Source organism: Seriola dumerili, unplaced genomic scaffold, assembly GCF_002260705.1.
Source record: "Seriola dumerili isolate Sdu_G_001 unplaced genomic scaffold, Sdu_1.0 BDQW01000052.1, whole genome shotgun sequence".
NCBI lineage: Eukaryota > Metazoa > Chordata > Actinopteri > Carangiformes > Carangidae > Seriola > Seriola dumerili.
In genome coordinates this window covers 19,591,525-19,616,722 of record NW_019174307.1, presented here as the reverse complement: position 1 = coordinate 19,616,722, position 25,198 = coordinate 19,591,525, and the positions used below count along the sequence as shown (strand labels likewise).

The window sequence follows — 25,198 nt, the reverse complement described above, 5'->3', positions numbered from 1 at the left end:
GTGAATCAGTGTGTGTGTGTGTGTGTGTGTGTGTGTGTGTGTGTGTGTGTGTGTGTGTGTGTGTGTGTGTGTGTGTGTGTGTGTGTGTATGTGTAGAGAGTTTTATGACTAGGCAGATCCAGGTCTTTTATTTTGTCCTTTACAGTGTTGTCAAAGAGCCAGACTTCCATGGATGCTTTCGCTGCTTGTAAATATGCACACACACACACACGTACTAAAGACAAGCACACACACAAACACACACACACACTCACACACACACAATCTTTCCCTTGTAGTCATGTCAAGTCAAGTTGAGTTTATTTAGAGAGCCAAAAATCACAAGTTTGTCTCTGAGGGATTTACAATCTGTACAACGCACAACACCCCCTGTCCTTAGACACTCAAACAACAAAACTCCACACAGAAAACAGTCAAATCAGTCTTGCTTTTGTTTTCCCCCTAATCTGTAGAAATAGCAGACACAAACTCATCGACAGTCGTAGTCATGAATCAGTAAGGTGCCGCCTTGCATAACAAAAAGCTCTCAGATGTTCAGTGGGTCGTTGCTGTGAGTGTTTATTTGTTTTTTTATGACTTTCCTGACTGTGACGGACCCCTGAGCTCTGTGCAGCCGCCAGTCAGAAGTAGGACAAGTTACAGTATGTGGGACAGAGTGTTGACACACACACACACACACGCACACGCACACGCACACACCGGAGCCCTCAACACCGAGCAAGCACCCGTCATCAATGCTGATCTCTCCGCCATGGAGAGACAGGTGCAAACAGACAAGAGGTCAGACGAGGAGAGGTCTTCAAACACCAGGAAATTGGAGCCAGAAATGTAAACAAAATGTGACTGTCATGATACAAGAAGGACTTATTAATTTATCATCCAACAGATCAATGTTCCTTGGACATAAAGCAGCTGTTTTAATGGAGGCTTTATTGTAAGACATACAAATAATTTCTTATTCATTTAAATCGTTTTACTTAAATGCAGTTATTTTTGGTCAGTTTTTGTTTTTGTTGAAAATCAAACCATTTTTAGCGTCTAAGTGCTTTTTAACAGGCCAGTGCTGCCTAATACAGTGGCCCATGCCAGTTAGGAAAACATATAATCATTAATGCATCTCTTTGAATCAGAGTTACTCCCCTCAGAGACAAACATTGCGGCACAACAAAGGGCTCCAATACAATTTTAAATTGAAACTCAAAAGAAACTCCCAAATATGCAGTACTGCCGCGAATGAGCAATCCATCAAGACAGATCTATGAGGGGTCAAAGTTATTTCCAAAGGGCACTGAACACACAATCACACACACTCTCACTATTCAGCTGAGGAGGTGATATTCCCCTGCAGGGTCACATTACTCCACAAAAGAGTTATTTTACTCTTTTTTACACACCATACCCTCCCCTTATATTGCTTTTCTTTATGCTCCAGTTTGTCCGAATGCATAATAATAGTATGAATATCACACACACTATCAACACACTGACTGTATCCCAGTTTCATACTCTTATCCTGATATAGAAATGTAATTTCAAGTGTTTTCAGAGGGACAGGAGTGTCCATAATCAAAATATTTCCAGTGTTGTATGACGGCATTTTAAAAGTGTAAATACGTCTGGTGTAAATGTGCTACATACTTCATATGCAGTGTGTTGCTGGGACACTTGTTATCCACACTCACAGGTGTAGCAGCCAGTGTTATCCACAGACATGCCCGGGCTTGTTCTTGAGGTTGGTGGCATGTCAGTGAGGTTTAAAGAGACAGAAAAGAGCTGGTCATGGATCAAGTGTTTCCAAGTAGCTGGAGCAGACTTTTTCCTCAGTTCACTGATTATCGAAAAGCCTCAAGCAGCCTTTCCTTCAATTCAGTTTTTTTTCTTCTCTTTTTTATTTAAGCTGCAACTTCACCTGCAGCTACACAGGTGATGCGCTGATGCAAAGGAAAAAAAAAAAAAAGAGAGAAAAGGCAGGGTTTGTAATAAGTTCCTGCTGTTTTGTGACAGATGAGCAAGGCAGAAGCATTTTAGAAAACAATGGGTCTCTGTCTGCCGGGGAAATAATATCTTTCAGCTCTCTTTTTCATTATGATACATGAAGCTGGAGCTAACTGATACAGAGGAGGTGGACGGTTCAGAGATTTACCTTGAAGGTAGACAAGGTGATCAGTTGAGCAGCAGAAACATCCACAACACACAGGCTTCTATTATGTTTGTTTAAGAAAGTTCCTGCACGAGCCACGTGCACCTTCACCGCATCGCTGAGCTTTAGTGGTTTGAAAGTCACGAGCCTAACTGCAGGATCGGGATTAAGCCCGATCCGGTCATTTTTCAATGGATGGGTGTCGGGTATATGAAGCCCGGTCCAGTTCCAGTCCGTGGTTAGTTTTGTGTGGTTTCAGTCCAGTCTTTCTTCAGCTGAAGTACCAAAAGCAACGTTTTTGTACTGTGAACAAGTACATAAAACAGATGAACCACAAACAGTTGTTCTAAAATATGAAAAGGTAAAAAGCTGTTGTTTTTGTGTCACAAAACTACATTTAAACCTAAATATTTTTGTTTACATTGACATTGAGAAAGATTAAAATCCTGTCTAGCCACACAGTATTCCTCTCTGCTTAGATAAAGTACTACAGGACACTACAGAAAATATCAAAGGAAATCATCCAAATACATTTAAATTGCTTTTCATGTGAGCCTGTGTAACTGTAAAACACCATCAAATGTTTAGGGTTATATAGAAAAATCAGTGTTTACAAAGACATAAATATTAGATTTGCTGTGCCACACTCAATATCAGGAGGATATTGGTCAAAAACATGATTGGAACTTCCCTGATTATTGCCTCGTTCGAACAATTGATCCACAGATGAAAGGAAACATCACATCTCCACACATCACAGCTTATTTTCTACCAGATCCCCTCCTTTTATCAAGCACAGTGTTGCACTACTAAACACTTTCCAAACCAGTCTCGCAAGGCAACCTGCTGAACAGAGGATGTGGGTGGGCCGGGGAGGGGGGTGGCGGGGTGGGGGTGGGGGGGGGGGGGTGGGGGGGGGTGGGGGGGGTGTACAGGCTGGTAGGAAAACTGCGGTAGGAGGGCAGAAGTGCCAGATCTGACACTACAATAACCCGTGTACCAGCTGCTGTCAACCTGCCCGGGGCAGAGCACCGAGCGTCCAACAGCCACACAGCACCACAACAACAACAACAACGACCGTTTCCAATAATCGATGCTACGGAAACACTTTGTTTGACTCTGGAAAAGTATTCAGTTTTAATAACCAGCACTATAGTTCAATTCAAACATTTTGTGGAGCTAGGCTAACATTTTCCCTCTGCTTCCAGTGTTTGTGCTAAGCCGAGCCACACTGGACCCATCTTTGGACAGAGACTAAACTGATTTCAATCTTCTACTGTGACTCAGAGGGCAAATGAGGAAAATTAAAAATAAATAAATAAATAAATAAAAAATTTCAGGCTGTTCCTTTAACAATTCAAACTCAGCTGCAGCAGCTTCTCCCTCCCCGCACGAGCAACTTCTGAGGTGCGTTTGATTTTCTGTATCTGCCTGGTAACACAGAAGGCCTCAGAGTCGAGACGCCGTCGCCTGCGTTCGTGAGGTTTTTCCGTATGTGTCAGCACAGTCAGATGAAAACCTTGTATCTTCACATTAGATTATTTTCACTTTATCTGAAGGACTGTGCGTCTCTCTTCAGCTCAGATTAACGTCTCATCTTATTAAAGCCTTTAAAACCCACTATGTCAACATCAGGAGAAGCCGTGTCATCAACATGACTCCAAAAAATAAAACAGTTGATATTTGTAACTCCTGATGTAATGATAGGAATAATCTGGCAGAAATTAACATTAAAAATTAATTCACTTGGCCACTGTATCGTTACCCAACTATTGCAGAGGATTCATTTACATCTAGCCGTAACTGTCTGTCTCTTGACTGCGGACTATATGTGTTTTCAAACCCTTCAGTGCTCATGGGAGTTTGCACAGAGTCTGCCCGGCTACAGGAGGAAGTGCTTTCAGAAACTCTGGCCCAATCACAGGCCTGGGTTCTGGTCAGCTGGCTGAGGCTCATCCCTGTGGTCCAACCACACGGCAGGGTTTGTGGTCAGGTGACAGCTCAGACCGGCTCGCTGTGTTTTGAAGCAGATGAAAACAAAAGCAAATGAGGCTGTCAGTCGTCCCAGCCAGCTGCCTCTCGCTGTGTGCACGGCTGAAAGAAGCTACAGAACTCCATGAAAGAAAAACAGGATTTATTATCACTGCGGCAACAAGTGTGTGTGTGTGTGTGTGTGTGTGTGTGTGTGTGTGTGTGTGTGTGTGTAATGATGAGAGAGGGCTAGACAGTGAATGAAAGGAAGGATAACAAGCAAAGTTCGGATTTATACTTTGAGTTCTATTAACATTTCTTAGAGGAAAAGGAAAAAAGAAAAATAAGCAACCTCTACTATATTATAGAAATAATTAGTCAATTTAGTTATTTATCAAGAATAAATTCCAATCATTCCATGTATAGGTAAGGATTTCCTATTTTTCTGCATGTTGTGGAGTAGTAGAGAGAATATATTTAGTTTCTGGACTGCTGGTCAGATAAAACTAACAATTTGAAGATATTTATTTGGGATTTAATGAATTGTGACGGCAACTTTCACTATTTTCTGACAAATTATAGGTCATACAGTTAATCAGCTACAACCTTACTGCAACTGAGGAGGAACTGAATCTGTTAACATCCAGTGTGTAATGTCAACGTGGCTCAGTCAAACCTCACAGTTTATGATAATAAAACAAACTCTCTATAAAAAACTGATGATTCAAATAGTCACATGAAAATTAGTTGTGTCAAAAAGACAAACCTCATCGTCTTGTTCTAGGATGTGTAGTTCTGTGTCTCTATGCTCAGGCCTAAAATGCCCATCAGCGCCAAATGATGTCAATCAGATCAACAGACAAGTAAATTACAATTTTGAAAATCTTTTAATCGTGTGGGTCAGTTATCAAGACAGATACTCCAGACATTTGGAATGAGTTCAGCCTCTTAAACATGAAGGTTTTTATATCATTTTGAAACGGGTAAGTGTCAGTTCTGGGCTGCTGGACAAAACAAAACAATCTGACGGTGTCACCTCGGACTCAGCGCTACTGGGGACATTTTGTTTGTTATGCAAGCTCAGTCCTGCAACAAGATTACTGTAAGTCTGGTTTAAGTCTGGAGTCTCAGATCGATACCGGACCGTTCACCAAACACTCACATGGTGACATAGCTGGCTGCCCTCCGTGCACGTTCTCGCAACTTGATAAAAACTTTTCATGATTTTACATAAATAAATAAATAAATAAATAAATGAAGCATGACTCTGCAACTGCACGACCTATTTTTCACCTTAAATCTGCCCAGATACTGATACTGACACGGATCCTGATCTGGGGCGATTGCTGGAGGAAATATGACAACATTTCCAGGACCACGTGTTTTTTAACTTTGAGGGACGAATGAGTGATGCAGATGTATCACAGCCGCACTGACCGAACAGTTTATCACAGATTTGAACTACAACACAAACTTCTCCCTCAGTTCAACAATACGCTCTCCAAGACATCGCTTAAGCTTGTACCCAGGACACACAGCTCCCCCCCACTCACCCTAGAGGAGCTTTGTTTTCCCTATCCAGATGGCCGCCATACAGTAACCGCCCCCCCAACACCACACACACATACACACACACGCGCACACACACACACTCACACTGAGTCCATCATGTCCACCTGTTAAAACCAGAGAAGCTCAGACAGGCCAACAACTGTCATTAAGAACATGGGCCAGACGCTGAGAGTTAGCCGGTGTGTGTGTCTGTGTGTGTGTGTGTGTGTGTGTGTGTGTATGTGTCCAGGGGGAGGGGCTACAATAAGACAACAGGAGTAACAGTGGGTTGTGCCTTTATCTGGCGGGCCAGTTAGTCCACTTCTTGTTCAGTCACACTAGCCAGAGCCAGACTCACTGGCCGAGGTCCAGACACAGATTTGTCTGAACTCCTGGAAAAGAAATAATTTCCTCTCCGAACAGGATCTCGATCTCAAAAACAATTCTATAACCTGAGGCTCATCATTCAGTCCTCATTCAAACTACTCACAGGGTCATTAATCTCCTTTATCATACTGTGTTGGATTCAACAAAGCGTTTTTTAGCCAACTGTTTTAACTATGAACTCTGCAAACTGTACAGCTCAGCCAAACACTGAGGAAACGTTCATCATGCAGCCTGAGGACTGTCGATACTCGTCGTCGTTTCTGTTTTTTTAAATATCACAGGATAATTTCATGCAAGGTAATTGTTGGTCAAAAATAAGGAGAACAGTTTAACTGAGTAAAGGTGACAGAGTTTTGTATTACAAACATTTTCTTGATAAGCCTTACGCCTGAGCTGGTGTTGTGCCAGATTCAGGTTATTACTTGTATAAGTTGTATATGAAACATATTTTAAACCCTATGACAGACACTAACACGCAGAGATCTGCTACCAAAAGCATTGTGACATATAATAATAGTTACTGATACTCCTGATTGCTATCAGGGATTAATGCAATTAATGAAATGACGATTCATAAGAATGGGATGGACATGAGGTTACAGTGACCTTAACCTTTGACCTTTAACCATCAAAATCTAATCAGTTCATCCTTGAGTCCAAGTGAACGTTTGTGCCAAGTTTGGAGAAATTCCCTCAAGGTGTTACTGAGATAATCGCGATCACGGGAACGGGACAGACAGACGGACAACCTGAAAAACATATTGGTAAAGAAAAGCAAGTTGGGTTGTTTGGAAACATCATCCCTGCCAATTGCCAATTTTCACGTGAGTAAACGTGCACACACACACACACACACACACACACACACAAACACACACTCCCACCTCAGAGCAGGTGGCGGCCATTTTGGTTCTTAACAGAGAAGCATTCAGTGGGTTTTATCGGGCAGGAGCAGGTCACAGATAACAGCATGAAGGGGCTGTTGTATGAAATGCTCTCTAGTGCTGCGGAAAATCAATAAGGGTGGAGTCCTGAGAAGAAACAGAGGGAGAGGGAGAGAGAGAGGGAGGCATGAACCCCATCTAGAAACACTGGACACGTGTGACTGATGCTCTGACCTTGGAAATATGTGTGTGTACTCAAGACTCTCTCTCATTTAGCTGAGCTCAAATCCAAGGATGGGAAAAAAAAACAAACTTAATGAGTAAAGCTATTGGTGCTGCTACCGGGGCTTATTTTTTATTCCTGACAGAAAAAATCGTCTTGCTACATATTGTGAGAAAACTATTACAAATCACTATAAAAATACTAAAGTCCAGACTCAGCACTACTCCAGCTGACATGTTTTCAACTTTGAGCGGAGATACTTCTTCAAAGCAGCAGCTGCAGCAGCTACAAAGTCTTACTGTACATGTCCTTACTTATCAAATTCCTGTAGTTCCTGCTTTATTACTTTGGTGTGCAGCTTTAACTGGAAGACTGGATTCACTGATTGCCATCTGGTTTAAAGCGCAAGTGCCCCCAGATGACAAACAATGAGCCACATAAAAAAAAATAAAAAAAAAAACATCTTGAGGACTTTCCTCGTTTTTGTTTTTGTTGGTTTTCTGTTTTTTACTATGGTTAAAATGCTATGCTAACGAGACAAGCTTATAATCTGAGATAACGAGTGTTACTCTTCTAGATATTTGTATAATAGACCAATTAAAAAGGAACAGTTTGTAGGATTTAGTGGCATTTGGCAGTGAGGATGAAGACTGCAACCAACTGAATACCCCTCCCCTCACTCTCGTCTTCCAGGTGCGGAGGAGAACGTACAGAGGCCAGCGTTTGGTTTGTCCGTTCTGGGCTAACATGGCAGTAAAACATGGCAGGCTCTGAGGAAGAGAAGCTGCTCCCTTTGCAGATATGAAGCTAAGCTAATGAAAACACAACGATTCTTATTCTCAGGTGATTACAAACTAATGAATATTATATACCATCTCTGCCAAAGGATCCCCCAAAATGTCGTAATGCTTTGGTGTTGTTATGTGGTGTCAGCTCTTTAACATCAGATGGATCTGCTCTCTCTTATTTTGCAGGATGATCCATTTTCCTGAAACTGACTGAAGTTTTCCTGCTGCTTCTCCATCTGGACTTCAGTTTTGGTCACATGGACGTTGAGTATTTAGAGGTTGTGGCTCGTCAGCAGTTACAGTATCATGATTGATCTAACACACGGAAAACGTTGAGCAAGCTGAAACAAAAACAAAAGAAAAATCACCCAGCTGTAGCTAACAAGCTGGATTTGAGAAACTTGAATTGTTGTCTATCGGCACGTCTGCTGGCGAGTGAGACTGCAGCAGAGGAGCGAAGAGCAAACACAAAGGGATGTCTGTCCGTAATAGGAGACGTAATCAACCGAATAAACTACTAATCGCCTTCCGTCTAAGTCAGACAACAGCCTCTTCACACAGAGAAACAACTCCACAACCCCTCGACTTCCAAATTACATTTCAGGCATTTAGCCGACACTCTTATCTGTGAAGTTGTACAATAAAAACCACTGAAGCTCAAAGTTATAACCAAGGGAGGCAGCTCCATGAGAATTAGGTGGATGTTTCTGAAGCAGAGTGGGAATCAAACCTAGAAGCCTGGCAGAGTTAAGGCCCTTTTTTCATTTGTTGTTTATATATAAGACAAGATGAGGGTCGAGAAAAGGACAAAGAGAGGGGAGGATGTAAAAGAAGAGGAAGAGGAAGGAAAAAAGAGGAAGCAGAAATCAGTGGACGGGCAGGCCGGGATATTAAACTGAAATTTTAAGACCAACATCACTCTTCTGGGAAAAGAGTTTAATTTTTAACTATTAAAAGTTAATTTTAATATTTGAATAAGCTGACTGGAATCTACCGCTCCTCGCAGCAGATGTGAGGATGATTAGTGCGACTAATCTTAAATATTTTGCTCTGATTAGTCTGTGGGCTTTTGGGCAGTTTGAAGAACAAAATAATAACCTTACTTTGAAAAACATACAAAACATGTTTTCTACAAAATAACAGCATAAAATTCGCACAAGTGTGATTTCAGTCAGGAACTATGACGAGAGAGTAGGTGGAAAATATTATGAATCTGATCAGACATTAAATCTCAGCACATGTTTGGGTCTTGCAGCTACAGTTTGTTAGAAAATACACTAAAATATTTCCTCTTTTGTTTCTTGTTCCTTGGAGAAAATGTCCCAGCAACACCTTACACAACAGACACAGAGAAACCGTTAACACTCCCGGTCTCTTCAGCATCACTGCCTCAGCGCTACGACAACAAACCATCTGTTTGCACTGTCTGCATGCATCCACCGCTCCACCCAACACCACATTAACACGCACTGTAGATGAGAGTATTATATAACAACCTTCACAGACGCCAGCAGACACAAAACCAAAACAAAAAAAAACAAAAAAAAAGGGGGTCATTTGTTAATTATGAAAGGTTTTTATAGAGAAGTGTGAGTGGAACAAACGTGTGGATTTACACTTCAGTTCTGAGGCATTTATCTGAGCCTCAGAGACATCTTACGACGTCACACAGCTCAAGGTTACATCTTCAAATTTCTTCTTTTTTTTTTTTTTCCCGACCAATTGTCCAAAAGACCCAAAGATATTCAAATTAAAATCTGAATCACATTTGAGAATCTGGAACCAATAGATGTTCGGTATTTTTGCTTAATGAGTGATTAATCATCAAAATTGCTGCCAACTACTTCCTGTCGTTCAACTCGCGGATTAATTGTCCATAAACATAAATAGCCAAGTGGAGTTTATCTTCTCATTGAACATCACATACAGTAAGTGACGTGACAAAAATAGCTAATTTCATTTCCAACATTATATGATGTAAACACAAGGCGACCTTGAGATAATGCAGGAACGCTCCCAAGTCATAACAATGGTAAGTTTATAAAGGGTAAAGTAGTGTTTTTTAAGGCTTTAAATACAATTTCACACATTAAACCAATTCTACATTTCAGCAGCACAGAGGAATCATCATAGAAATCTGAGTAACTACATCTAAACAAATGTTTAAGTGCTTGATAACTGAAGCGAGTAAATGATTTTAATATGTCTTGTTTTTCATCCTCATCGCTCCCTCCTTTTCCTCTCAGCGTGTGCTGTCTCATGCTGAGGGATTATAGCCGCCATGTGCCTCCCATCAAACCCCCCACCCTCAGACTCCTCCTCATCCCCGAGAGGCACGTGACCAGGGTGGAGGAGGAGGGATGCTCAGGAGCCACGACCTTCCTCCGCAGCTCTGCACTACCTCCTTCTCTTGAACCCATCCCTCGTTCCCAAAGCGCTTCTCCTCCACTGCTTGATCCCAACACCTCTGGCCTCGTTCTCCTCTCATGGAAGCATCCTGCATTCCTCATCGGGGATGGGCTTTAAATGGCTGGAGAAGATTTTTTTCCCATCCTCAGCCAGGTTCAGGACTGGGTCTGAGTGGCTGGGTGGGCTGACAGAGGAGGAAAAAGGGAAACACAGAGCTCTTCCTCTGCGTTTAACGGTGCGTCTCAGCAGCTGAGAAAGCCAAGGCTCTTACTGTGAACTTTCAGCATCGTGATCTTTGTCACAGCCTGTGCCTGTCTGTGCTCTCTCTCACTCTGCTGCTCACCAGCTAATAAAGCATAGATCCAGAGAATACGGGCGGTGTGACTGTGATGAAATGTGTGTTGTACCTGCAGCACGACAGCAGGGGAAACAAGGTGTCAAACCACATGACGGTGACAAAGTGATAAGTAAGACAAGATGTGGGAGGAGAGGAACCTTATATATACTGTATATATATATATATATATATGTATTTTACATTTTGCAAAATGATTAATTATTTATCAAATCAAATTAATTAATAATTTTAATAATATATTAATATTACATATATTATCAATTAAATGATTATTGGCTATTAAACTAAAATTACCACCTCGCGGTTGTATGCCTCTACCAACCAGTCAGTCTCCCCTTCTGTTCCTGAGTAACAGTGTTGAATAATAATTATGATGTCACAGTGACGCTGACCATTGATCGGTTGGATATAAAATCTCATAATTTTATCCTATTAGACATGTGTGTTAAATTGTGTCATGATTAGCGCATGAATTCTTTCTGAAGAGTCCTTGAGTCTGAGTGGACATTGGCGCCAAATTTGAGGAAATTCCCTCAAGGCGTTCCTGAGATAAGTTCATGAGAACGGGACAGACGGACGGAGGAATCAAAAATTATTATCATCAGACATAATTTTAACTGTTGGAAATCAGTGTTCAGCGCTCAGGGGAACACAACAAAAATCAGAAGTATAAAGAGAGGGCAATGAGTGAACACAAACCCTGCCAGAGGCAGAGGCTCAGTCTCCACCCAAGATAAAGGTGTTTCTCTTGATCTTTCGCCAGCTGTGTGAGAAAATGGGAGCAATAAATGCCAATAAATAACATCTGTGACAGAAATATGTCAAAAAGCCAACAAACGTGAAACGAGAAACAGAGATCCTGCTCCTGATGTATGAACGTATCCACAGAGAATCACCACCAGCAGCAGCAGCAGCAGCACAGTCACTGCATCAGTCCACAAAGTGAGCATCAAAGAACATGACCCAGATACTGTCTGAGGCTGTGACTTATTTTTAGCTTAACTGTAGCTAGCAGGCAGAGCTGGTCACCGCTAACAGACTCATTAACAATGGTACGAAGAATTTCAAATGTATTCAAGTAAAAAAAAAAAAAAAAATTCATTATAACTTCTATAATTATTCTACGATTTCACCTGTGCTTGTATGCAATATTACATTCAAAGTAGTAAAGTTCTCTGCTGCTGTAATCATAACAGTTAATTATGGAGGTGCAGTGGCAGCTCTTTCACTTCATGTGCCCTTTGTCTGCAAATATCATTTTTACTAAAACTGAAAGTTTCTCAGCTCAGTTAGACTAATAAACAGGCTTAATAATTATCTAGTAAAGTCATCAAAATAAGCAACAACTGAGCATTTGGATTTCTAGCAATTAATCCTCTGAGTGCTAAAAACAGTCAAAGTTCTTTATGCTTTCAGGGACATTAATTAAACAAGTCCCATATTTTACACTTTTCCTGTGTTTTATTTGAAGTGTTGATCCATAAGATGATATATTTGTGGTTTTAAGAACCAAAAACCATCTCAATGTAGTTTTTCATCTCCTCTCTCAGGTTTCTCTCTGGAGCTCTAGTAACAACAAGTCACTGAGCCAATCAGAAGAGAGGAGGTTCTGAGCCTCTCTTCCGATTGGCTGACTGTTTTCTGAGTGATCGAATAAAAATATAGCAGATTTCAGGTAAAACACTCAAAGAAAGCAAATCCTGCAAGGTTGGAAAGTGGGTCCAGGTGGGTGGGGCTTGGGGCATGGCTGAGAGCGATGACTGTTTTGTTGTGACATCACAAAGTTACAGAAGTCCTGACAGCTCGTTTTAAGGCTCAGTGTGCAGTGATTTGTTTGAATCGAGCGCTTTGATACTTTCACAGTATTAATATAGAACCTAGACCTGATCTATAATCAAACAACACATGGACGTCTCACTTCATACAATATGGGACCTTTAATGCTGTAGTAATAAAAAAAAACAGCTCGCACTGTGAGAGCATGTCGTGGTAGACAAACCAGTTTGAAGCTCAGCACTGATCAAATTTGAAATGTTTCCAACATCTAGCACTCACAGCTGAAAATTAATGCAGCCTGAAGAAATCACTTTGGGTTCTGGTGTTGGCATACTTGTAGTGGAACCTTCACACTGAAAAATTCAGTATTTGTTCATCAGCACTGAAAACAATGATTATGTGGAGCCATGGGTGGGAACACAAAGCAGCACAACTTCATCATCAAGAATCGTGACAAAGTCAAGTTCCTGTTGCTGCTATCGGTGGCAGAGCTTCCACTTCTTCTGTTTGGAAAGGTCACAGTAGATAACAGTAGTTCTGACTGTATTGAAAAGTTCCCAGTGGAGACGCGGCCTACTTTACTGCTACTGCTGCTGCTGCTGCTGCTGCTGCTGCTGTTGTTGGTTGTGGCCGCTTTTCACTTCCTGTGCCGTGAAAGGTCACAGCAAACACGACTAACATTCCAGTTTGAATAGCCGGAAGGTCAGTGAGCCAGCTTTGCATGAGCCTATTCCTTCTGACAGCTTTGTAGTTCCTCCACTTTACAGAGTCAAGACTGGCCTATAAATAGCTCCCCATAGAACTGGAAATAGTAGAAACCAATAGAAATTTAGGCAGTATTTAATACTAGACTTTTTACTTTTACTTTTTTACTAGGTGTTTTTAAAATTTAGTTGACCAACTGATCAGTTCATCAACATTAAATTAAACAACTGACAATCGATTAAAAGTCATTTATCAAACAAAAAGTGCCAATATTTCATTGGCTTCCGCTTCTAAAATACAACTATTTGCTGCTTTTTCATGTTTTATATGATTGTAAATGGAATATTTTGGGGGTTTGGACTGTTGTTCAGACACTGTTATGGGATCTTTCAGTCTTATTTTGGCAAGTTTGTCGATAAAATGTCAAATTATGATTTAGTGATGTAATCATCAGTTGCAGCCCTAATTTAATCCATCATGGGACACACAAAATGTTTGACTAATTATATTTTTTCAGTGTTTGCAGCTCTTGTAAACTGGACACAGGCACATATTAGTTTAAAAATAAATAAGACATAATTTGTTTATTTATTAATAAAATAAGCAAAGAAAAATCAAATGTTATTGCAGGATTGACAGACTTTTCTGTAACTGTGGCCACCAGTTTTAGTACTTACTGTTCCACATCCACTATTTAATGTAAGGCCAGTATTGTCCTGACAGACCAGATTTGTTAACCCGCTGAAACTTCACTAGAATGCGTATGCTTTGGCTCCAGAAGCAGATTTACACGAGGATAAAGTGAGTTAGAAAACCTCCTCTCATGTGCACTTAGATATGGATGCATCTGACAGATCTGCCATGCGTTCATTGAAGTGCTGCGGTGCATTTCCTGGGGGACTTGCAGTGATGGTGCTCTGCTCTACTGATGACAGGCTGCTGGTGGAGAGCCACACCCAGCTTCACTTTAACAGCAACAGAAAAAAAACACAAGCATCCTTCCCGTTATAAAGTCAGGACGAAGAGATGCAGAGGAAATGAAACTGCTTTGAATTGCTGTTCTTTATCTGTTTTATCTGTTTTTATGTTACAAGCCTCTCAGTAATGCAAATAATCATCAGTTGCAATCCTGCAAAAAAACATAAATGTCTCCTGCCTGCAGCTGATACAGAAAATGCTGCTGCATGTCAGTTAATCAAATCTTAATGTTGTCATCACATCACACCTACTCTTCTATCTCTTCACTGGCTTCCTGTCAACAAAAAAACTAAACAATTGTGTGTGTTTTGGACCAGCAGTATTCATATTGGCAGTTATTAGAGAATAACACAGACGTGCAGCCTTCATCTACAGTGGACACTGGAGCTTCCCTGGTAAACTTCAGGAAGGCTTCAGAGAAATCCTCCAGGTGAGGGAGCTAACATTACAATATAGTGCATCAGAGCTGAGCAGATATTCCACATCTGATCTTGAGGGTGGGTTGTCCTAATACAGTTAAAGAAAATTTGCCTACTTTGATAACATTTTGCAGATTTTATCCCTATTTATTTTAAATTAATTATTCATTAGAAGACAGTGATAAAGCTTTCAGTGGGATTTCAGTGCAAAGGTCTTGTGTCTCATGATTTAAACTGTTTTTGCTTCTTTGGATTTTGCTAGTACATGTAAGCAGTACATAAGTATTAGTTAAGAGTTAGGGTTGATCGATGGAAAATAAATTATCAACAATGTTCTTAATTAATAATTCAAGTCTTTTTTGACTCATGTAAATGTGTAAATTGAAGATTTTGGGGTTATTGGATTGTTGGTCGGACAAATCAATGATATCGAGCTTAACCCTTAGAGTGATGGGTCTTATTTAACTATCACTAGACAATAATAATCATCAGATTAATTGCTAATGGAAATAATTATTAGTTTGACCCCAAAAGAGTTTGTACTAATATTCTGTATTCTTGGGCATGGAGACTTTACACAGTGATGATATTCACACTAATTATCTCCAGCTCTACAATATCATTATCTGCATTGCATTTCTAAGCCGCCTATCGTGCCATCAGCAGAATTTAAAGTGTGTCAACTTGTCATTTTCCAAACTGCTGAGACATTTCATGTGGATACATGACAGAGCAACAGGAACAGGGCTGTGGTTTTCTAATCTAGCAATCACAGCAAAGCCACCAACTTCTCCTCACTGCCCTGATGACTTCCGCCGTTTCACTGCTTCCTCATGAACATCAACTCGCTCTCTGCCAACACCCACAACAAGCAAGGCATCAAACAAAACTTCATCTTCCGTCGAGTTAAGGAATTAAGAATAAGAAAAATCACAGTTTGGTTTGTTTGCTCAGTTTGGATATTTTGTAAACTTGAACGCAGCCCGTCTGAGTGAGGCTGAAACAATTACAGCCGTGGTTTGAAGGAGAGAAGCTCAGCAAGTCATAAATGGGTTAAACCATTTCCTCAGAGAGGGGGATTCCCAGCCCCACATGCTGAGTGTGGTCTCACCCCAGAGTTTTAAAAATTCCTTTTGCCTCTCATTTAATTTTCCCCCTCTACCTCCCACTGATTAATGGAAACAGAAACACTGTGACCCCTGACCTCTTCACTCTTGGTTGCTGTTAATGAAGTTTAGGTTCATTTTGTTGTTCGTTTGCTTAGGGGTTTTTTTTTTTCCTTGCAGTAATGTTCATGTTTCTTCTGTGTTGTTGTGTTCTTGATTAGTGTCTTCAATTAACTGCCTTGTTATGTTTTTACTTCCTGCTTCGTTATTGAACCAAACACAATTTTCCAGATTGTAGATATTATATTTCTTAATTAACTTTTTCATAGGGAAAATACACATTGAGATTCATTTAGATAAATTCCAACTATTGCCAGAAGCATGTTTATTTTTAGGATGGAGTTTTTTTTTTTTACAGTGTGCGAACAACAGTTTGATGTTTGACATATTTAAAGGTCCAATATGTACTTCTCCAAACAATGTGGAAATGCATCCAGGTTCTTCAGCATCCTTTTTTTTTTTTTAGCAACTACACAAAAACACTTTGGTGATTAAAGGGCGAGTGCATCTCCCTCTTTTGTGGTTCCTCTTTTTTTTCCTATGTCTCTCTACCTCTCTCTCTCTCTCTCTCTCTATCCCCAAACCTCCCTTCTTTTTCATTTTCCAACAGCTGTTGTAAGTGCACACAGCTGCAACAAGCCTCAGTCAGTCGCACACTGCAGCTATTCGCTAGCCCAACCAATCACTAAGTGTTGATCAAGTGCACATGTGCAGATCTAAACATACACACATACATTTTTGAGTCAGATTGTTTGCAAGGCAGGCATTGCAGACAAGGGAAGGGGGAAAAAAAAAAAAAGTTCATCCACACTCACTCGCATGGCACACGTGGTTATGATTCACTGAATCCTGAGGAACTAAACTCAAAATGTCAAGGTTAATTTATGTTCCAGTGCATCTGAGCGTTTCCACAACCACTTGTCCCCCTGCTTTAATGAAACGTTTACAGCCGCCATCATCCCCCCCTCAAGCCACAAAAAAACACAAATAAAGCAAACAAAAAAAAAAAAAAAAACTCAGATCAAATAAAAATGGGATTTTTGGGGTTTTGTTTTCTCCCAACACACAAAAAAAAAAAGAAAAAAGAAAAAGACCAAACGCACCCAAACCGCCATCACTGTGCTTAATTATAAAAGGGACGTGTCTTTGTACACAGTGTGAGGTAACAGCTGAGCCGACGTTCACAGAGGCTCGCCTCAGGGCCGGCCTTAATGTCCACGACTCTAATATCTGATTCAAAGTGACACTCGTCTCAGCGGTGGAATCGCTCAGTGCTGCTGGTCACTTGTGTAATCCTCAGAGGCAAAGATACAGCGGACCTTCAGACTGTCCCCTGGACACCGACACCACTATCGTACATATGGAAAATAAGCCTAGATACCAAGAGTTCAGGTGTGTTTAATTCTGAATTAACTCTGATCATCATGTGACAGAAAGAGTTACTCTCCATGTATGAGTTTACAGCCGAGTGACGTCCAAACACTGATGATTCAGTGTCAACATCTTATGACCTAATTTTGTTGCAGCGGCTCAGGTGAGTAAGATCCCCCTTTCAGCTGTGCTTCCTCAGACTCCACTTAAAAGGCCTAAAATGGCTCCTCATATATACTTCATGATTTCCTGGAGGACAGCATACTTGTGTGTTAGTTACTTTAGGTTATGTTTACCATGAGCCTCGGCCTACAAACTGCAGAGCAAGAGCAAGAAGAGTAAAGCTCAAAATGTACCCTCTGCATATTGTCTGCACATGTGTACAAGGGTCCGCATGGACCTCCTATCAGGGCCTTGGGACGCTGGACACCTGGAACATGTATATGAATTTTAAATCAAACACATATATACTCCAGCATATTGCTAGCACAAGCAGTGCTGACTGTAATTTTGTGCATATAACCTGATCATTAATATTTTAATCAGCTTTATTTTGTCAGAATCGGTGTGTCAGAAGCCAAGATAAAAAATTTAGGAGGCTGATGTGACCCTTTTAAAACCATCATTTAGAAACTCAGTGACTGCAGCAGTCGTGGAAAGGAAGCCTGAGGATGCAGATCTTGCTGCTTTCTACAACACTGACTTGTCTCCAAGTATATGTTCTCATCAAGACGTGAAGGAATCACCTCTGGCTCTGTTTCACTAATATCATATGGAAGTTGGCATATATATATATATATACATAAATAACATCAACATCCAACTGCTAATCTCATTTTACTGAAAGCTTGTACATGTCCAGGAATGTCCATAATTAAGACATAATTTAATCCTTATTCTGTAAATGCTCACTGTTTAACCCTCACTTGACCAACTCTATCAAACAACCACTGCTCAGTGCTAGAAAACCTCAATTTGTGTTTAAATTAAACCTAGAAAAAAAGTAGGCTATGGCAATAATCATGTTGATTTACCCTTGAACCACAAGCTGCAAGTCAAGGTGTTCTGTGTTTGCTGAGTTTCACTTGGATCTGTTCCAAAAGGGTTTGGGATTGGCTAACCCCCACTGCTGCAACACAACACAGAAGAGAAAAAAAAAGGCACTATTTTCCAGCCACAAGCAAATGAGAGTCAATCACAGTTGGAACCAGCTCCGACATGCAGTTTGTGGTACGCAAGATGTCTGCAAGCAGGGTTATCCAGTGGTGTGAATGCTCACAGGTCATAACCATGGGGATATTTCCCATGGCTACCTTCTGTCTCACGTGACATTAACATTAATTCCAAACAAACCAAATTTTCCTGCAGCGACGCCAGTGCTCAGACATGCAAAAGCTTTGGTAAAGTAGAAAAACACAGAGTCATGATCAGTCAGTCAGCCACATACAACGACAAAACACACGTTTCCTCACAGGAGCGCTGCATATGATTGATTTCAAAGTAAAACAGATCAGTAGAAGCCTGGAGAGACCCAGCAGCTGTGGTTTGGTCCTCCTCTTTCCTCTGCTCTCATTTCTACCAGGCAACAGCAGGATGATGTCGCTGCTTGCTGCTTGTCTCTGATGGGGCAATGGAGGCGGTAATCTGGGCCGCAGAAGCACCAGGTCTCCATCAAATGCCTTTTCCACTGTATGTGTATGTGTGATGGGATAAACGAGCCTATCCCCATAAATGCAGCACAGAGCCACTCCAGCAAAAGGCCTGCTGGGCAATGGTGTGCACAAATGCGCAATGAAACACCGCCCACCCAATGGCGCACAAGTCGGTCAGCGTGGTAAAGCCTGTCATGCACGGATGGGGTTGGACTGATCAGTGCAAAGCAACGCGTGCAGTATGCAAGGAATATTTTACTGGGGTGTGGATGAGAGGATGAGGAGGAGGGGGAGGAGGAAGAGGGAGGTGGGACCTCCTTGGGACCAAGATAGGTGTAGCTGGGATGATGTTTGCATCGGTAAAATAAAAAATAATGAATGGATGAGAAGCGGTGAGATGCCAAAACGCTATCTGAGAGATAATCCAGTCCAGACCGCACCGGTCCCAAGTGAAGGAGGGGAGGGGACGGGTTATAATAAACGTGTTCCTGAGACCGTGAGAGGGGAAAAAATACATAAATGCATGTTTGTGCTCCAGTTTCCGCCTGTTTGTTCGCTCGGTTGGAGCTTTAACACACACACACATATACACACACACACACACACATAGACAGATGGAGGCTGACACCAACCTTGTAGACTTGTCCATAGGTGCCATTTCCGACTACTTCCACCAACTCGAAAATCCCAGCAGGATCCTGTATTTTTTTTTTTTTTTTCAAAGAAAAAGCATAACAAACAAACATGACGTGATTAATTGATTCCCTGTAGTAATTTACAATCGGGTTAGTTCGATGTAGGAGCCGGCTGCGCCCGGTTTGCTGGCCTCCCATGCCAGCGGATATTAGACAAAGAGAAGCTACCGCAGGGCTGTGTCAACAACAGCACTTTTTACTACATGGCTGCGTTTTTATTTCTTCATATGAAAAGATAAATTGCACCGTGGACATGTCTGTGTGACACACACTCACCCGCAGGGATGCCAGGTCTATATCCACCAGACTTTTGGCCGGAGAGTCGTTCGCCATTTTCGTAAAAAACGGTGATAAATAAGCGGAATAACGGCGTGTTTTTGATTCTCCTTCAAGCGGACGGTGTGTGTCTCATCCTCGGCTGGTTTTATTTTTAATCCCGCTGGAGATATTTTCTATCCAAGGCGCGTTTTTCCCTCTTTGTAATCCGCTGCTGCTACATACCGACCGACTGCCGGAGCCCTGCCTGCTCTGCCTCGTTCCCCCTCTCCCTCGCTCTCTCTCTCTCTCTCTCTCTCTCTCTCTCTCTCTCTCTCGCTCTCCCTCGCTCTCTCTCTCTCCGTGTCTGTGTGTACGTCTCTCTGCCACTACTCTCCGCCTTCTCGCCCTCGCCGTCCCTCCGTATGTCTCTCTTTCCCCCTCTCTCTTCAATCTCCGCCCCTTCTCTGTCTCTCAGACAGGGACAGCTCAAGACCTTTTGGGGCCTTGAGCATAATTTTATTGCCCCCTTATCCCCAAAGAGGGAACTGTAAAGTGACCGATCCTCAGCACTGGCCCTGTAAAATTTATTTGTAGCAATAACTGTATATAAAGATGGACGTAGCGTCTGTGAGCGGTTTTAAACGCCGGAGTTGGCTGCACCGCTGATGCCATCTTGGCAGTGCCTGATTCCACCTAGCGCCCCGGCTAACCCAAAAATGGCGGCGTTAGCACAGCTGGGTCATACAGGCTAACAAGCATCTAACTCAATGCTAATTCATTCACTGGCTAACTAGCTAGTTAACAAGCTAAGCTAACAAGCCAGCGCAGATACCGGTACCTGTTAATTAATGCTAATACTAGAATTTCACTCACCTCAAAAAACAGGAGCACAGATATCCTCACGTTCTGTCAGTCAGTTAATCGCAGGAAGCCATATTATTTGTCCGATACGGTGAGCAGACAGCTAGCGGCTAGACATGGAGCAGTTAGCCAACTGTGACGGCATCCACCTGTCACTCAAAGCGGCCACACCCTCAATTATACATGATTTAAGCCTTAATATGATTGAAGCAGGTGAGTTATGTAAATTCACCCCCCGAACAGTTGTCATGAAGGAGGAAATTAGCTATAGAGACCAAAACCAGGCTGTAAACATGTTTATTTTCTACTGTAAAGTTTGACATTTTAACATGAGCATCTATGAGGATTGATTCGCTATTGAAGCCTCAAGTGGACATTTGAGAACCTGCAGTTTTTCATTTTTAAGCAGCAGGCTTTCCCACTTGAATTATAGATTTATAGTTTCCCACTTGAATACTTGAAGCAACATTGCTGACCTCCTCAAAAATGTAATTTTTTTCATGTACAAGAGTTTGACAGGACTCTGTGTTTGTTAGCTTGTTAGCCTCTTAGCCTTTTAGCCTGTGGATATCAATTGTGGCTGCATGTTTGGTTGATAGACAATTTTTAGTGCTTGTGAGTGTTTTGCATTTTGATTTAAATACTCTTATCGTCTACACATGTAGTACCAGTAGTAAAAACAGGAGTAGACATATGAAGTCACACACAAAGGAAATACTCAAGTAAAGTAAAAGTACCTCAAAATTGTACTTAGGTACAGTACTTGAGTAAATAGTTACTTTCCACCTGTGGTATAAGAGAAATCAGCATTTTCTGATTGTGTTTCTACTGCATACTAAGAACTGTGATGAATTAACTTACAAATCTAGTGCTGTACTGAAATATTTGAAAAAAAGCAAAGTGAATGATATGTAAATATGTATCAGATAGGCAATCACATACTTTTCTTACTTTAATGTTATTTACAGTGCATTTCGCTCTTTCCCTGTTTTCTTCATGTCTCCTCTCTCAGCCTTTATTTGTATCTCTCCTTCTGACTCTCCATCAGACAGATACGGAGCAATTAGAGCATTTGAGATGGAAAACTGGTAAATATTTCAGCACCGCTGTCACTGCTATGCTTGTTCTGTTTGAGTGTATCCACACAGACTGGATTATATCCTCCTGCCATCACTCATCTACCTGTCAGCTGCCCTGCCTGATTTTGATTAGCACTCATACTTACATCAAGAACAAGTGACACATGCAGATAACACGCTGTATCACGCGTTGGTGATATTCTCCCTTCCAAGTCAAGATCCATGTGGGTTTGTTGACTGGTGGTCTTGGTTTCTTTTTCTTATTTGGTCAGACTTTTTCACTGCTTTGAATATGTTGGATGCACTTCTTAGATTGTCAGCTGCACTAGTAGTGTGGCTTTATGAATGGCATTGAAATATTTATATATATAACTATTGAATAGATTGCCATAAAATCTGATACAGACATTCATTATTCCATTGGAATGAATGCGACTTACTTTTTGTGGTTGCTGATATCTTCTAGCACCATCACGGTGTTGACTTATCAACACATGGGGGTGGATTACTGTGAAATTAGCTTCACACATTCAAGGTCCCCAGAGGATAAATTCAGGTGACTTCAGTGATAACTTCCCTGAACTTTTCATCGAGCTCCATCATCAGGTCAAAATTTCAATTTGTCCAATGTTTTGGTTTATGATTAAAACCCAGTAAAATTAAGATGATGAGCCTGGTAAGCACTGCACCAGCTAACAGCATCAGCAAAATAACAACTTTATATGCAAGTCTCAACAAGATTAAAATTGTCTCACCAAATAGCAGTGGTCCATTTGCTTCTCTCCTCTTTAGCCATCAGCAGTTTACTGTTCAGCCAGTTGCAGCTCTTCAGCATGTTAATGTTTTCTTTCTTCTGCAGCAGATTTCATCTCCTACACCCTCAACTTTCTCTCAATCGCTCTTCTGCTTCTAGTTTCTTGTCCACTGGAATGTGCGTGTGCCTCTCTCTAACACAGCTTTACTATTGCCTGTTAATGATGGTGGTTAAATGCAGATGTTAAAGTTTATTCCATTGCCTCATTCGCTTCAATTTTGCGACCCACCAAAGCCAAAAAGAGAACATCTGTTGGCACACACAGAACAGAAACTACAGAGTCGTAGCACGGGGCCAGAGCAGGACATTTATACAGCTGATTATCTGTATTATTGTACAGACAGTACATTTATGTGAAATATGTGTTTAAAGGGACTCTACTAAACCTCCCAGACATAACTAAAGTACATTATTATTGTAATTTTATGCAAAAAGAGGGGAAAGGTTTAATTTAAAAGAACAAACAAAAGCAGCTTTAACAAAAAATAAATACATATATCAAATTTGATCACTTTAATTGTAACATTAATTTCTGGTTCTCAAACCATCAATAAGCACTGATAAGAATAAGATTCAGTCTGTTTGTTAGACTGCCGACAGAGGCTCAGGGAGTTACTCTGCACAGTTCAATCCACTTTGAAGGTCAGTGTTTAGATTTGTTATGTGTTAGCTATTGACTATCTTTTTTTTCTTCAGGTCAGTTCAGGTCAAAGTCTCAGCTGCTTCTTCACTTCTTCAGAGCTTGTCAGATTGTATAAATGTGATGTTTTTATTACACAAAAATAATGACTAAAGTATGAGATGTCAGCATTTTTTCAAGTTCAACAAAAGTGTGAATGTTGAGATATGTACTGTGTTCCTCTGAACCCACTTCATCTGCACTGTGCAGCAGGCAGTGTAGATATTATATAAGCGGTAATATACAGCCAAGCGTCCTGATATACGAATATAAAGTTAAGTCAAAGAGCTCAGTGAAGAAGACATCTCTGATTTCTGTGTCCAGCCACTCAGTGTCACATGGTTTGTATTTTGCTGAACAACGTGATGAAATAAAAATAGTGTTGCCTAGGAGAAGTTTTGAACAATACAAGTGACCTGGCTAAACCTGAAATTACCAACACTGCTGTTTAATCTCAGTAACACACACACACCCTCTTCCATGAATCCACACCTTTATGGTGGACAGCGGTTGCCAGCGTGGCTTTGACAGGTGTCAGGGAAGATGGATATCCACATTTGTATTTGTAATATTAGCCAAATTTCTGACACCAGTCCAATGCAGTTTCTTTATTCTTACTCCTACCATACCTCAGCCATGTATTCCACTGAGCTCCACTGTAAAAACACTTGTATTTGTATAACAAATAACAATAACAACACCTCCTTTTGGGGTTGGGTACATCTTTTCAATACCCCAAAGAAGCCACTCAACTCGGTTTTTCTGATGCGCTAATCAGCTAATTAATTTAAATGTGTATAAACCACACAATTTGTCACTTACATAAGATGTGGCAGTATGGCATGGGCAAGACATAAGCAACACCCAGAACCTATCAGAGGGAGCTATTGGCTGGGATATGTGTGTGTGTGTGTGTGTGTGTGTGTGTGTGTGTGTGTGTGTGTGTGTGTGTGTGTATGTGTTATAAAAAGAAGGTGAGTAAGAGCTGCATCACAATGTTGAATAGGTATGAGTGAAGGTGGAATATCAGGTTCGTCACCATGTCACATTTAATATCTAAAAAAAAGAAGAAAAATAGGGGGATTAAGATGAACCAGCCCTGCTTCTGCCCTGATGCCCCTGAGCAAGCCACGTAACTGTTTCCATCTCCGGTGCAGCTTGCCAGGGACTGAAGGTGTGATACTGCATGAATGAAAAACAGGGTGGTGCTTGAAAACTGCACTGTGCTCACTCAACTCTCCCTGGACAAACAGACGAAGAGGATGTGACAGGTGGATGAAACTGAGAGTATCGATGGCACTGACCTTAAAGAATAACACTGTTGAAGTTTATCCTTCCTCCTCCAGCTATTCTGTTCCCACTGAAATATTTCCAAACTAGAAGCCCTGATATCTGCTCCGCTACTGGTGTGAGGTCACCGGCTCCTGGTGTGTTTGGAAGCGATATCTTAAAGAGATAAAACACACCCCTGACAAATGTAATCCATGTTGTTGCTGCCTAAAATCTGGTCTGGCTGCTTCGCTCCCAACACAAAAATGTTGACAGAAAGACAGCCACAATTATGACATCAAATGCAGCAACTACCTCTGTGATAGTTTAGACAGATTAACACCTTGGCTATTTCTGAGCCAAGCTAAACACCACATGTAAACCCTTAAACAACAGAGAGCATAAATAAACACATAGGGATGAAAAAAAATAGAAACTCCTAAGCAGACCAACAAATAGATTAATGAAGTTCAATGCGGGGGTCATTACACTGGACAAAACAAAGGCACCAGATGGAACAAACAGCATACTAGCATTTTTTTTTCACCCTTCCTCACAGACAGGATTTCTACCTGCTGGCAGCAGAGTCAACTCTCAGGTAATGGTCAGACTTAAAATGAGGTGCAGAAACATATCGTTTTTTTTACATTACTTTTTCAGTGTTGTAGAACAAATTGACAGACGTTCTGATGAGCGTCTTGTGAGGATGTTGGTGAGAGCTCAGTTTACATAACGTACTGTGTAAAGAAGGTGCTGTCAAAACAT

At 41.2% G+C, this 25,198-nt stretch overlaps 1 protein-coding gene across 1 annotated transcript in view; it reads right to left on the bottom strand.

Moving 5' to 3' along the window:
• Positions 1-19,806, bottom strand: part of LOC111218152 (mitogen-activated protein kinase kinase kinase kinase 4-like) — a 108,264-nt gene extending 88,458 nt beyond the window's left edge. Inside the window, exons 1-2 of the mRNA XM_022740288.1 lie at positions 19,750-19,806; positions 19,411-19,476 (exon numbers count right to left, since the gene is read on the bottom strand). Of these exons, the coding sequence (XP_022596009.1) occupies positions 19,411-19,476; positions 19,750-19,806 (123 nt within the window). The remainder of the gene's footprint in view (positions 1-19,410; positions 19,477-19,749) is intronic.
• Between the last annotated feature and the right edge of the window lie 5,392 nt (positions 19,807-25,198).